This window comes from Ovis canadensis, chromosome 2 (genome assembly GCF_042477335.2).
Source record: "Ovis canadensis isolate MfBH-ARS-UI-01 breed Bighorn chromosome 2, ARS-UI_OviCan_v2, whole genome shotgun sequence".
Taxonomy (NCBI): domain Eukaryota; kingdom Metazoa; phylum Chordata; class Mammalia; order Artiodactyla; family Bovidae; genus Ovis; species Ovis canadensis.
This window is the reverse complement of record NC_091246.1, coordinates 96,484,846-96,497,351: the sequence shown is the minus strand read 5'-3', so window position 1 is coordinate 96,497,351 and position 12,506 is coordinate 96,484,846. Positions and strand designations below refer to the sequence as shown.

At 42.0% G+C, this 12,506-nt stretch overlaps 1 protein-coding gene across 1 annotated transcript in view; it reads left to right on the top strand.

Moving 5' to 3' along the window:
• Window positions 1-12,506, top strand: part of LOC138432395 (uncharacterized) — a 42,591-nt gene that overhangs the window by 20,599 nt on the left and 9,486 nt on the right. Inside the window, exons 3-6 of the mRNA XM_069573738.1 lie at window positions 1,739-1,801; window positions 5,290-5,439; window positions 7,106-7,219; window positions 11,491-11,598. Coding sequence (XP_069429839.1) covers window positions 1,739-1,801; window positions 5,290-5,439; window positions 7,106-7,219; window positions 11,491-11,504 — 341 coding nt within the window. The 3' untranslated portion in view covers window positions 11,505-11,598. The remainder of the gene's footprint in view (window positions 1-1,738; window positions 1,802-5,289; window positions 5,440-7,105; window positions 7,220-11,490; window positions 11,599-12,506) is intronic.

Below are 12,506 nucleotides of genomic sequence, written 5' to 3'. Positions count from 1 at the left end.
TATTTGATTTCTGAATATAAAAATAACTCACTTCCATGCGGAACAGTAGTTCTCAACTTTTAAAAAGCATTATTGTCCCCCTACTAAACATATTTTTTCTACCTCCCCCAGTACAATTAAATACTGAGTGATAATATTTTGTCAGTCGAGTTGGGTTTTTGAGAGCCACATACCATTGTGATATCTAAGATTTTTCTCATTCCTCAAGAGCCAATTTTACTCCTTTGGAAACAGTATGATACCCATTGAGAATACATGGCAATGAGTTCAAATAATACAGAAAAACATCTTTTTTAAAACAAAACAAAACAAAGACAGCTGTCTTCCAGATCTCTCATACCGACCCTTCTTTCCATGACTACAGAGATGTGTATAATATTAATGATTACACTCATTTTATGTATAATATGTCTCAATTTTCTTACTTAGGTATCATAAAAGTCTTTAGTCAGTTAATCTGCAATCCATGTTCATATTTAGATCTATATCATGCTTTTTATTGACTGCATGAACTCTATATTGTATAGAACTTATATTGTTAATATTCCATTATACGGAATCTCTAATATAGATCAACCAAACACTTTTGGATATTTAGATTGCTCACATTTTTTGAGTATAAACTCTGTGATAAATATATGTGCACTTATTTAAACCTGAGCTGGTGCTAGCAGAAAAGGTCTGTCTGCATGTTTAAAATTGGTGAATATTGTTAACCACCCCAGAAAGGGTTTGCCCATTTAATTTCCCTACCAGTAATGAAGTACATGGTTTTCCTTTCACTTTGCCAAACTTTCTCATCTATCCTGTTTCAAAGTGTGAAGATATAGTAAAAAGGAAAAAACAGTTATCTTAATATTTTTAATTACTATGAAGTTGAAGACCCTTATTTCTCTTTTTATAAATTTGCTCTTTGCATCCTTCTGCCCCCACTTCCGCTTTTTAAATTGTCCTGTTCCTTTGGGACAGCCTTTTGCATATTCTCTTTTAATTTGCTGCAGATATTTTCCTCAATTTGTCACTTGTGTGTCAGCCTTATTTATAAAGTTTTTTTTTATAATATAGAAGTTATTTTCAAAACGTAGTCAATCCCTTCTGGCTTCTAGGTTTTGTGTCATGCTTTGAAAGGCTATTCCATTCTCACGAATATAAAAACTGTTCATCAGTGACCATTTCTTTATGGCATTTTTTTTAATGTATAATACTTTAAGTAGACATAAATGGATGTATTAAAATACAAGATCTCTTAGATTAATATTTTCGTGGCATTCTAGCTTTTCTCCCTTTTTCTCATGGTAAATATAGCACATAGAAATAGAACATGCAGGTCTAAATACATAATGTAAATATTCCCAGTGAAAATAGAGATGGTTTGCAAGCTGTTACAGTTGTCTTAAATGATGATGTAAAACCCATTCCCTTATATGGAATCTATAATACAGATCAACCAACAGATTTGGTTACTCAAATGGCTCAAATTTAAACATACTCTATCCAGGAGTCAAAATGTATTCATTTTAGCAGATGTGATACCCTGACCTTTTTAGTAGTTGAGTAGATTTAACTTTTTCCCAGTTTGGAATTGATTCTGAAGATGGTTGTTCTCAAGGGTTGGTGGATGTTTTAAAATAAAATGAAATATCTTACTACCCTAGAGACATTTTTATGTTCTGTGTGTTTTTATGCAGTAAACAAAAGTAATTCATCATCTCAGGAGAAAAGTTCTTGTGTGTTTTAGATATGTCTGGAAGCAGTAACGATAATAAGACAACTGGATTGAAAAGGAATGAAACAAAAAATGGTAAGCGTACTGTGATAACGATATGCCTTTGTAATTGTGACCTTAAAGGGAAAGTAAATTTTTATTGCCAAATTCAGACTTAAATTGAAGAAAGTAAGGAAAACCACTAGACCATTCAGGTATGACCTAAATCAAATCTCTTATGATTATACAGTGGAAGTGAGAAATAGATTTAAGGGACTAGATCAGATAGATAGAGTGCCTGATGTACTATGGACGGAGGTTTGTGACATCGTACAGGAGACAGGGATCAAGATCATCCCAATGGAAAGGAAATGCAAAAAAGCAAAATGGCTGTCTGAGGAGGCCTTACAAATAGCTGTGAAAAGAAGAGAAGTGAAAAGCAAAGGAGAAAAGGAAAGATATAAGCATCTGAATGCAGAGTTCCAAAGAATAGCAAGAAGAGATAAGAAAGCCTTCCTCAGCAATCAATGCAAAGAAATAGAGGAAAAGAACAGAATGGGAAAGACTAGAGATCTCTTCAAAGAAAATTAGAGATACCAAGGGAACATTTCATGCAAAGATGAGCTCGATAAAGGACAGAAATGGTATGGACGTAACAGAAGCAGAAGATATTAAGAAGAGGTGGCAAGAACACACAGAAGAACTATACAAAAAAGATCTTCACGACCCAGATAATCATGATGGTGTGATCACTCATCTAGAGCCAGACATCCTGGAATGTGAAGTCAAGTGGGCCTTAGAAAGCATCACTACGAACAAAGCTAGTGGAGGTGATGGAATTCCAGTTGAGCTATTTCAAATCCTGAAAGATGATGCTGTGAAAGTGCTGTATTCAATATGCCAGCAAATTTGGAAAACTCAGCAGTGGCCACAGGACTGGAAAAGGTCAGTTTTCATTCCAATCCCAAAGAAAGGCAATGCCAAAGAATGCTCAAACTACCGCACAATTGCACTCATCTCACATGCTAGTAAAGTAATGCTCAAAATTCTCCAAGCCAGGCTTCAGCAGTATGTGAACCGTGAACTTCCAGATGTTCAAGCTGGTTTTAGAAAAGGCAGAGGAACCAGAGATCAAACTGCCAACATCTGCTGGATCATCAAAAAAGCAAGAGAGTTTCAGAAAAACATCTATTTCTGCTTTATTGACTATGTTAAAGCCTTTGACTGTGTGGATCACAATAAACTGTGGAAAATTCTGAAAGAGATGGAATACCAGACCACCTGACCTGCCTCTTAAGAAACCTATATGCAGGTCAGAAAGCAACAGTTAGAACTGGACATGGAACAACAGAATGGTTCCAAATAGGAAAAGGAGTACGTCAAGGCTGTATATATATTGTCACCCTGCTTATTTAACTTATATGAAGAGTACATCTTGAGAAACGCTGGGCTGGAAGAAGCACAAGCTGGAATCAAGATTGCTGGGAGAAATATCAATAACCTCAGATATGCAGATGACACTACCCTTATGGCAGAAAGTGAAGAGGAACTCAAAAGCCTCTTGATGAAAGTGAAAATGGAGAGTGAAAAATTTGGCTTAAAGCTCAACATTCAGAAAATGAAGATCATGGCATCTGGTCCCATCACTTCATGGGAAATAGATGGGGAAACAGTGGAAACAGTGTCAGACTTTATTTTTGGGGCTCCAAAATCACTGCAGATGGTGATTGCAGCCATGAAATTAAAAGACGCTTACTCCTTGGAAGAAAAGTTATGACCAACCTAAATAGCATATTCAAAAGCAGAGACGTTACTTTGCCAACAAAGGTCCGTCTAGGCAAGGCTGTGGTTTTTCCAGTGGTCATGTATGGATGTGAGAGTTGGACTGTGAAGAAGGCAGAGTGCCAAAGAATTGATGCTTTTGAACTGTGGTGTTGGAGAAGACTCTTGAGAGTCCCTTGGACTGCAAGGAGATCCAACCAGTCCATTCTGAAGATCAGCCCTGGGATTTCTTTGGAAGGAATGATGCTAAAGCTGCAACTCCAGTACTTTGGCCACCTCATGTGAAGAGTTGACTCATTGGAAAAGACTCTGATGCTGGGCGGAATTTGGGGGCAGGAGGAGAAGGGGACGACTGAGGATGAGATGGTTGGATGGCATCACTGACTCGATGGATGTGAGTCTGAGTGAACTCCGGGAGTTGGTGATGAACAGGGAGGCCTGGCGTGCTGCGATTCATGGGGTCGCAAAGAGTCGGACACGACTGAGCGACTGAAGTGAACTGAAATTTGGTTTACTACAGCTTTTAAATTGTTATGAAGGATCCACTGCATACTTTGTACGTGTATATCCTTTATAAAAATTAGTGTAAATTGGGGGTGAATAAGTGGAGTTTTAAATAATATTTGAGTTGAATTCTCAACTTTTTTTTTTGTAGTTAATGTATGTCTAGTCAGTAAGTAGTGCTGCTTAAATTTTCAAATTCTACCTGCATTGGAATACCTGGGAATCTTCCTAAAAATGCAGATTCCAATCAGTGGGTCTGAATACAGCCTCAAAATCTGAATTTATAACAAGAAAGAAGGTAGAGAAAATATTTGAATTTGATTGTGTTTTTATTAAAACCAGATGGCTGTGCTTCTCGTTAGAAAAAGTCTCCAATGTAAGGATTGAAACAATGTTGGTGCTTTTAGAATCTCCCAGTCCTTCTCATAACAAAAGGATTTTTCCTTTTACAAAAGAGTTTGCTGAAGAGTGTCTTGTAAATTCTGCCTGAGTTTTTAGAAATAAAGTAACCTTGAGAGTTCATTAGAGTGAGGGCATCTGGTACTGGGTTACTGATGTTGGAAAGAGATTCTTTTTGAACCTGAACTCTTTTGCCCTAGTGATAATTTCCCCCATCATCTCCTACTTATAAGCTTTTGTACTATTCTTATCTGAGTAAATATTAAGGATATGTTAAGCAAGATTTCAAACCAGAAAACCTTGTTTTGTCAACTGTGCTGTGTGACTTGGTCCTGTGTCATTATTTTTCTGAACCTCATTTAACTCATCTGTAAAAATGAAGTCAGTTCACTTGCCATTCTGGGTTAATATAAAGTTTATTTTTATTTATTTAGATTTCACATTTTTTTATTTTTAAAACTTCTTTTTTTTTTTTTTTCCATTTTTTGGCTGTGCCTCATGGCAGGCATGCAGGATCCTCGTTTTCCTTACCAGGGACTGAATCCACACCCACTGTACTGAGAGTGCAGAGTCTTAAGCACTGGGCCAGCCAAGGAACTCTCTAATGTAAAATTTAAATCAATGTCCTTAGAGTGGTTTTTGGTGTGTTTAATATGCACCAGCTACTACTGATGTAATTCTTACTTTCCCGTCTGTTGCTCAAAGCTTAGGACATCACGTGGTCCAGGGGACAGTATTGATTTGTTGTTGTTAAAGGGTACATATCATCTTACTTAACGTGAATCAGAATTCTGCTATTTCATATCCAAAAGGGTTGATAGACTCTAACCTTACCGTCTCTTAAACAAAGGAAAAAATGCCATTTAAATTGTATTGAATGGCTTTTCTTTTTCTCTTAGGACTCACAGGAATTATGCTCTACAGACATCTTAAAGACTACCTTCTAACTGAAGAACAGTTACGTGAAAATAACTACCCCCAGCCCAACCCTGAAAAACCAGGAAGTATTCTTTTAACCCCAGGCATGACAAAAACTCGTGTAAATGATCGTAAGTATACAGATCTGAACATGACCCTTTCTGTGTACTGAGACTGGAGCCGTAAGAGTCCCAATGTTCCGATATTTTCCAGTGGACACGAGAGTTGCGGCCAGCGTCATTAAACTGCAGGGGAAAGCATGGCTGCCTTCCATTTGAGTTTCCTTCCTGTTTCATTTTGTTCCTAGTCTGTAAGTGCTTTATGTACCTAGTCAATTTTACGAAATCTTCTTAGTAACCATTTCAGGCATGTACTGCTACCACCTCCCTTTATACCAGTGAGGAAACTAAGGGTTAGGGAGGTCAAATTATTTACCAGCGGTTACTCAGAAAGTAAGTGGTAGAACCAGGATTTGAACCTAAGGAGTCTGACTCTGAAGCTCCTGCTTCATACGCACCCCTGTACACATGTAGGCAGTGCTGTGTTTTGTACACTTCATACCCTTTCACTAGGAATTCTTATAAAAAGACTTATAATTACTCTTATTATTTTATATTTTTTCCAAATACTGGGCATAGTTAGTTAATATATTTGTACCTATTTCCTCCCCTTGCAAAAAAGAGATAGCAAGGGAGTATTTAATATTAACACAACTGTCAAATCTTAGGTCCATCAGAGTTTGAAATGCACTTATATAAATATTTTTCATTGGTTAGAAGATATTTATCTTCATGTTTTACATCTTTGGAACTTCTGTCTTGGGATTATTTTCACCATTTGTTTTGCCTTTTCTTTAAATCCTCTCATTGGCAGGCAGTACACTTAATAGTTAAGAACCTGGACTCTGAAGGAGGAAGTTGGGCAGATCTGGGCCGGGATGTTGGCTCAGTCACAAGTGACCCTCCCAGCCTCTACTGAGATGATGGTCGCTACCCCCATCAGGTTCTTATGAGAGTCAGTTAAAACTGTGCGGCTGAACTGCTTGGCACAGTGCTTGCTTCATAATCTCATAAAAGGCTCTCAAATAAGAGTTGTCACCATCATCATCACCATCAGAACCAGCCTGAGGGTTATTAATAAAAACAAGTATTCATAAATGGGTTAGGGACTTCCGTGCTGGTCCAGTGCAGGGTGTTCGGGTTCGATCCCTGGTTGGGGATCTAAGGTCCCACATGTCACATGGACATGAGCAAAAAATATAAAACAGAAATGGGTCTAGTGAAAAAGCCCAGATATACTCTCAGTGACTTAATAAACAAACAGATCTCTGTGTCTAAAAGGAAGGCACGGGTCCTAATTCAGGAGTTACTAGGTCCTAGTGAAAGTGAAATTCGCTCAGTCATGGCCAGCTCTTTGCGACCTCTTGGACTGTAGCCCCATGGAATTCCCCAGGCAGGAATACTGGAGTAGGAAGCCATTCCCTTCTCCAACTATGTGCTAGAGTAGATGACAGTTCAAGTTGGTGACAGTCAGATTGTGGTGCTGACACCACAGCTGCCTGGTGGAGGGTTGCCTCTGGAGTCAGTCAGGAGGAGGCCTGTTTCGAGCCACGTCATTCCTGATGCAGGAGATGGCTCGCCTGTGAGCACTCCTTCACACAGCCCTGTCCCTTTTCCTGGTACCTCGTGATCACACTGAGTCTGTTCTCGAGCCAGGATCAGGAATGCAGAGGCAAGGCCCTGCACTCAGGTCCTCGTTTTTCCTGCCATCTCTTCAGGAATAATTCTCCTGTTTCAGCTTCTAGGAAGACGTGCTGTCAATGTGGGAAGGTCTATGGTGTGACTTCTACAGGCAGGCACAGCAGGACAGAGGGATGTCACTACCGCTTTGGCCGAGTGTTGAGTCATAAAGGTGAGTATCTGGTGGTTCTGTTTCATTTATTTGACAAGCTGAGCTGGTGCCAAATCAGTAGAAAGGTGGGATATTCAGTTCAATGTGTATTTGTTAAATACAACCTGATAGAGAGAAGCTGTTGATTATGAAGTTTCCATTACAAACACCCACTTCTGACCTTCACTTCTTAACTTAGCTGGAGCTCGCTGGCTCAAGAGGCATGTCTGTGACGACTCTTCTGCCTTTTTAGGACCTCCGTTCAAGCAGCTGGGGCTTCCCAGGTGGCGCTAGCGGTAAAGAATCCTAGTGCCAATGAAGGATACATAAGCGACTTGGGTTCCGTCCCTGGGTTGGGAAGATCCCCTGGAGGAGGGGAAATGACAACCCACTCCAGTATTCTTGCTTGGAGAGTCCCAGGGACAGAGGAGCCTGGTAGGCTACAGTCCACGGGTCACAAAGAGTCACAACTGAGCGTACATAATATCAGGCAGTTACCTGCTGACTTTACCTGCTTCTCACAGGCCAGCATTAATTTCTTTGCTAACAGCTTTGATTCCTTGCCCCTACCCCGCCCTGAGAATGAACAAACACTTGATTCCCCGTCCTGGCCCCCATTTTCCCCTGCAGCACAGTAAACTCCCAACAGCCCCCTCAGATGGTGATTTTTCCCTACTTAAACCAAAAAACCTGGGCACTGCCATCATCTCCCCCGGCACACTCTTTCTTTTAACATTTTTACGTATTTACTCATTCGTCTGTTTAGAATGCAAGGGTTTTTCTTTGGCTGTGCCACATGGCTTGTGGGATCTTCGTTCTCTGAGCAGGGATTAAACCCTGGGGCCACAGCAAAAGCGCTGAGTCCTAACCACTGGGCCACCAGGGAATCCCCTGGTGAGCCCTCTCATCTCAGAGTGGCCGCATCCCACTTTCTCTACCTCTGAAGCGTCTCTTCTGCCCCTCTGCTGCCCCTGCCAGAGCCACACCACCCTCACTTCCATCCTCAGCTGCTGCGGCGTCCTTCTAGGCTCACTGCATCTGCTCTGCCTTTTCCCGTCTTCACCGCCCCTCCCCAGTCTATTTCTCACCCAACAACCCGAGAATGCTTTTTACATCACAGTTCTGTTTACCCTATGCCTCTGCTTTCATGAACATTCTTCAGTGACTGTGTCAACCCTGCCAGATTTGACCTCTAACTCCCGCCAAATCTGTACCCTTTCCATGGGTATCTTCATGCCACACTGGCCACCTCGAAAGGTGCCTTCTAACCTGCTGTCTCCTGTCCCTTTCACACAGCTGGTTTCCTCTCATCCATTGTTGTTGATCAGTCACTAAGTCATGTCCGAATCTTTGCGACCCCATGGACAGCAGCACACCAGGCTTTCCTGTCCTTTACTATCTCCTGGAGTTTGTTAAAACTCACGTCCGTTGAGTTGGTGATGCCCTCCAACCATCTCATCCTCTGTTGCCCCATCTCCTCCTGCCCTCAGTCTTTCCCAGCATCAGTTTTTTTTCCCCCGCATCAGTTTTTTTCCCCCAAGTGGGTCAGCTCTTTGCATCAGGTGGCCAAAGTATTGGAGCTTCAGCTTCAGCACCAGACCTTCCAATGAATATTCAGGGTTGACTTCCTTTAGGGTTGACTGGTTTGATCTCCTTGCTGTCCAGGGGACTCTCAAATGTCTTCTCCAGCACCACAAATCTCATTCCTTAGGTCTCTGCTTAAGTATGATCTCCTCAAGGTTCTTTCCCAACCCCATGATCTAAAATAGGCCCTCCCTCCTAAATGGGAAGGAAATAAAAAAGAGAGGATATATGTATACATATAACTGATTCACTTTGCTGTACAGAAGATGTACTGGCCCAACATTGTAAAGCAACTGTCCTCTAATATAAAGTTAAAAATAAATCGGTTGTCCCTCTTCTATCACAACATGCTGTCAGTGGCTTTGGTAGCACATGACTGCATTTTGTAATGATTTAGTAATTTATCTGCTGTGCCTGAAAGACTGCAAGGTTTTGGAGGGTCCATCCCTCTTTTTTTCTCCCCATCATCAGGCTGTCACTTAGCTTGGTACCTAATACATACAGACCGTAGGTAGCTATTGGATAGATGGTGAACAGATGAATCATTTATGTAGATACAGACACGAGTAGAAATGCTATTATCATAATAAGTGGTGTGAATAAAATAAAGTAGGGCAGAGGAAGTAGAGAGGAACAGTGGATATGACTGGATTACAGAAGAAATATAAGAATAAATAATATAGTAAAGATTCCCAGCTGGCTTAGTGGTAAAGAATCCACCTGCCAACGTAGGAGATGAGGGTTCGATCCCTGGGTTGGGCAGATGCCCTGGAGAAAGAAATGGAAACCCATTCTAGTGTTCTTGTCTGGGAAATCCCATGGACAGAGGAGCGTGGCAGGTTACAGTGGGTTTGCAAGAGTCGGACATGACTTAGCAACTGACCAACAACAAAGTAAAGATTAAATATCAAAGTAAAGATTAAGTCAACTTAGATTTGACCTGAGTGTTTGGGATTAGCTTTAGAGAGTAGGGGGGACTGTAGATTCCAAAAGGGAGGAAAAAGAGGAAGACACTGCCTGAGAATAAGAGTAGCAGGCTGCAACTGGGTGGGATCACTGGAGCAAACGACACCGTGAACAGGAGGGGTCTTTGGAGCTAATGGACCTGAGATCTGGGTCTGTTTTATCACTTACTTCCTCTGAGACCTCGGGCAGGTTTCTGAAGCGCTCTGGGCTCGTTTCCACATTCGTAGAAAGAGCTTTGCGTGGCAGTTTAGTGAGCTGACGTGCCCATGTCCTGGCTTACAAGCCATGCTCTGTTAACACTGGTTCTTGGCTCGCTCTCTCTCATCTCAGGAGAAGGTAAGATAAAGCTGTGAGATGTCAAAATTGGATAAGTAAGCCAGAAGTGCCAGCATGAGAAATCTGCATTTGATCAGTAATGGACAAATGAAGCATTTGAGGAAAGTAATGTAATGAGAATGTGCCTGAAGAAGCACATTTAATCTAACCGCATTTTATAGAAAAGCTGGTGCAGAAATCACTGTAGGCGGAGGGGGTTATAGGGAACAGTTGGGAGAACATTTCCTTGGGCCAGAGGGAAGAAGGGCTTGGGGTGGATAAGGGCATAGGTGATAAAGAAGATTGGAGAGAGAGAAAAGAGAGAGGGATGGAGGCTTGGCATTGTTGCTGTGAAGGTGTGCCAAGGGTCTGGCCGAAGGGGTGGAAGAAGAGGATGCTGGGATTTTGGAGGTCCTGCAGGGGCTGGAAGCAGCATCTGTGTTATGGTCTCAGGCCGTGTAACGGGGTGATACTTCTTGGGTCAGATCAACAGATACAGAAAGGGGGAGGCTGGTGGTTGGAGCCACCACAGGGCTCCAGCAAAGAGAGGAAGAGAGGAGAATTTAGAGAGGATGGCTGAGGGAGAGTTAAGCAGGGTCAAGAAGGGACACGAGGCGAGGAGCTGAAGATCAGGACAGATGATAGGGAAGCGAAGGGAATAACGGGAAGGAGGGATTCAGGACATGCGCAGTTATAACTCACCTTCAGAATCCAACCCCTGGCAACTTCCCTGTTGGCCCAGTGGTAAACAATCTGCCTTACAATGCAGAGGACTGGGGTTTCATCCTGCTCAGAGACCTAAGCCCAGGCACCCCAGCTACTGAGCCCGTGTGCCACAACTAGAGAGTCCACGCACCCTGTGGAAAAGATCCCGCGTAATGCATCAACGGTCCCGCAAGCCACAGCTAAGACCCAGTGCAGCCAAAAAAAAACAACAACAACAAAAAGCAACCCCAGAGAATTCTGCTTCCAGGAGTCAGTTTTTCCTATTTGTTACACAATAGCTAGAAAAGTAACTATACAAAGTAACTATACAGAGTTTTGGACCTTACATCAGATCACTTGCATGGTAAAGTCTTAACCGTCTTTGAGGGTAAGATGCTCTGGGAGCTAGCCACTCTGCCTTGTCAAGCTTGTTCATTTGATTTTTCTTTTTGTGTGGTTTGCAGTCCTTGGTGGCTTAGAAAGGCAGTACAGCTGTTGCAAAGGTGTTCTTGGATCCCCCGGGTGTCAGGTCACCAAGGTACGGCTTATTGCCCAGAATTCTGTTTGTGTCAGAACCAGAGTTGCTGTCTGCTGCACAGACCTAGAGGATTGATGAACATTTGGTCTAATTAATTCACTGATTTTTCAGTTGGTGGAATTTTTATGAGCTTAATTCCTTTTGCCAAAATATATGGTAACTTATTTGGCAATGTTTGTTTCAGCATCATGTTCATAACCAAAAAGAAAACCTAGGGGGCTTTGTGAAGACGTTGGTCAAGTTCCCAGCCCTCGACGGAAATCCCCGTGTATTTGCTGTGAGCTGTGAAGTGGTACGTTGGTTGTGTGTTTTACCTCATGTATATGTGTGTAAGGAACTTTCCCAGGCTTTCTCTCTCAGTCCCACATAGCTCTGCAATGCTGTTCACATATTTTGGGTGAAGCAACTGTAGCTGAAAAAGTGTTAAGTGACTTGGGCAGGTCCCAGCACTTAGGGCTAGCTTCCCCAGTGGCTCAGATGGTAAAGCATGTGCTGGTTGTGCGGGAGACCTGGGTTTGATCCCTGGGTCGGAAAGATACCCTGGAGAAGGCAATGGCAACCCACGCTGGTACCCTTGCCTGGAAAATCCCATGGACAGAGGAGCCTGGCAGGCTACAGTCCATGGCGTCACAAAGTCAGACTCAGCTGAGCGACTTCACTTTCACTTTCTGCACTTAGTGATGGAGCCAGGAGTTGGCCGATGATCCTTTTTCTATTACCTATTGATTCTTTTTATACATCACCACTGTTTGCTCTACTCATTACATTGCTGAGATTACATGGGTGGAAAGTGTTATTAATACTGCTGTTATCCCCCAAACCATTATAAAAGTTTTAATTTTTAACAAACTATTGTTTATGGAGACAGTAAAATATTTATAGGGGTTTATCTTCTTTTATATGAGAATCGGTACTGAATAGTAGGGGGAAAGCAGAACTTGGAATCATGAGACCTGGGAAGCCCCACGGCTTAGAGGCAAGTCTCCTGGATGCTCTGCTCTGTCAATTACGTGGTTAATGACAACCCCCAGGGACGGTGAGAATCACATATACTGATATATGACAGAGTGCGTTGTATGTGTCAAACATCATGTGAACAGTCATCTTTAACAAAACATTAAATCTTTATTCCTTGTGGCATATTTGGAAAGCAGATTTGTGGACTGTAATTATAGAAGAGCAACATACAGTTTCAAACTT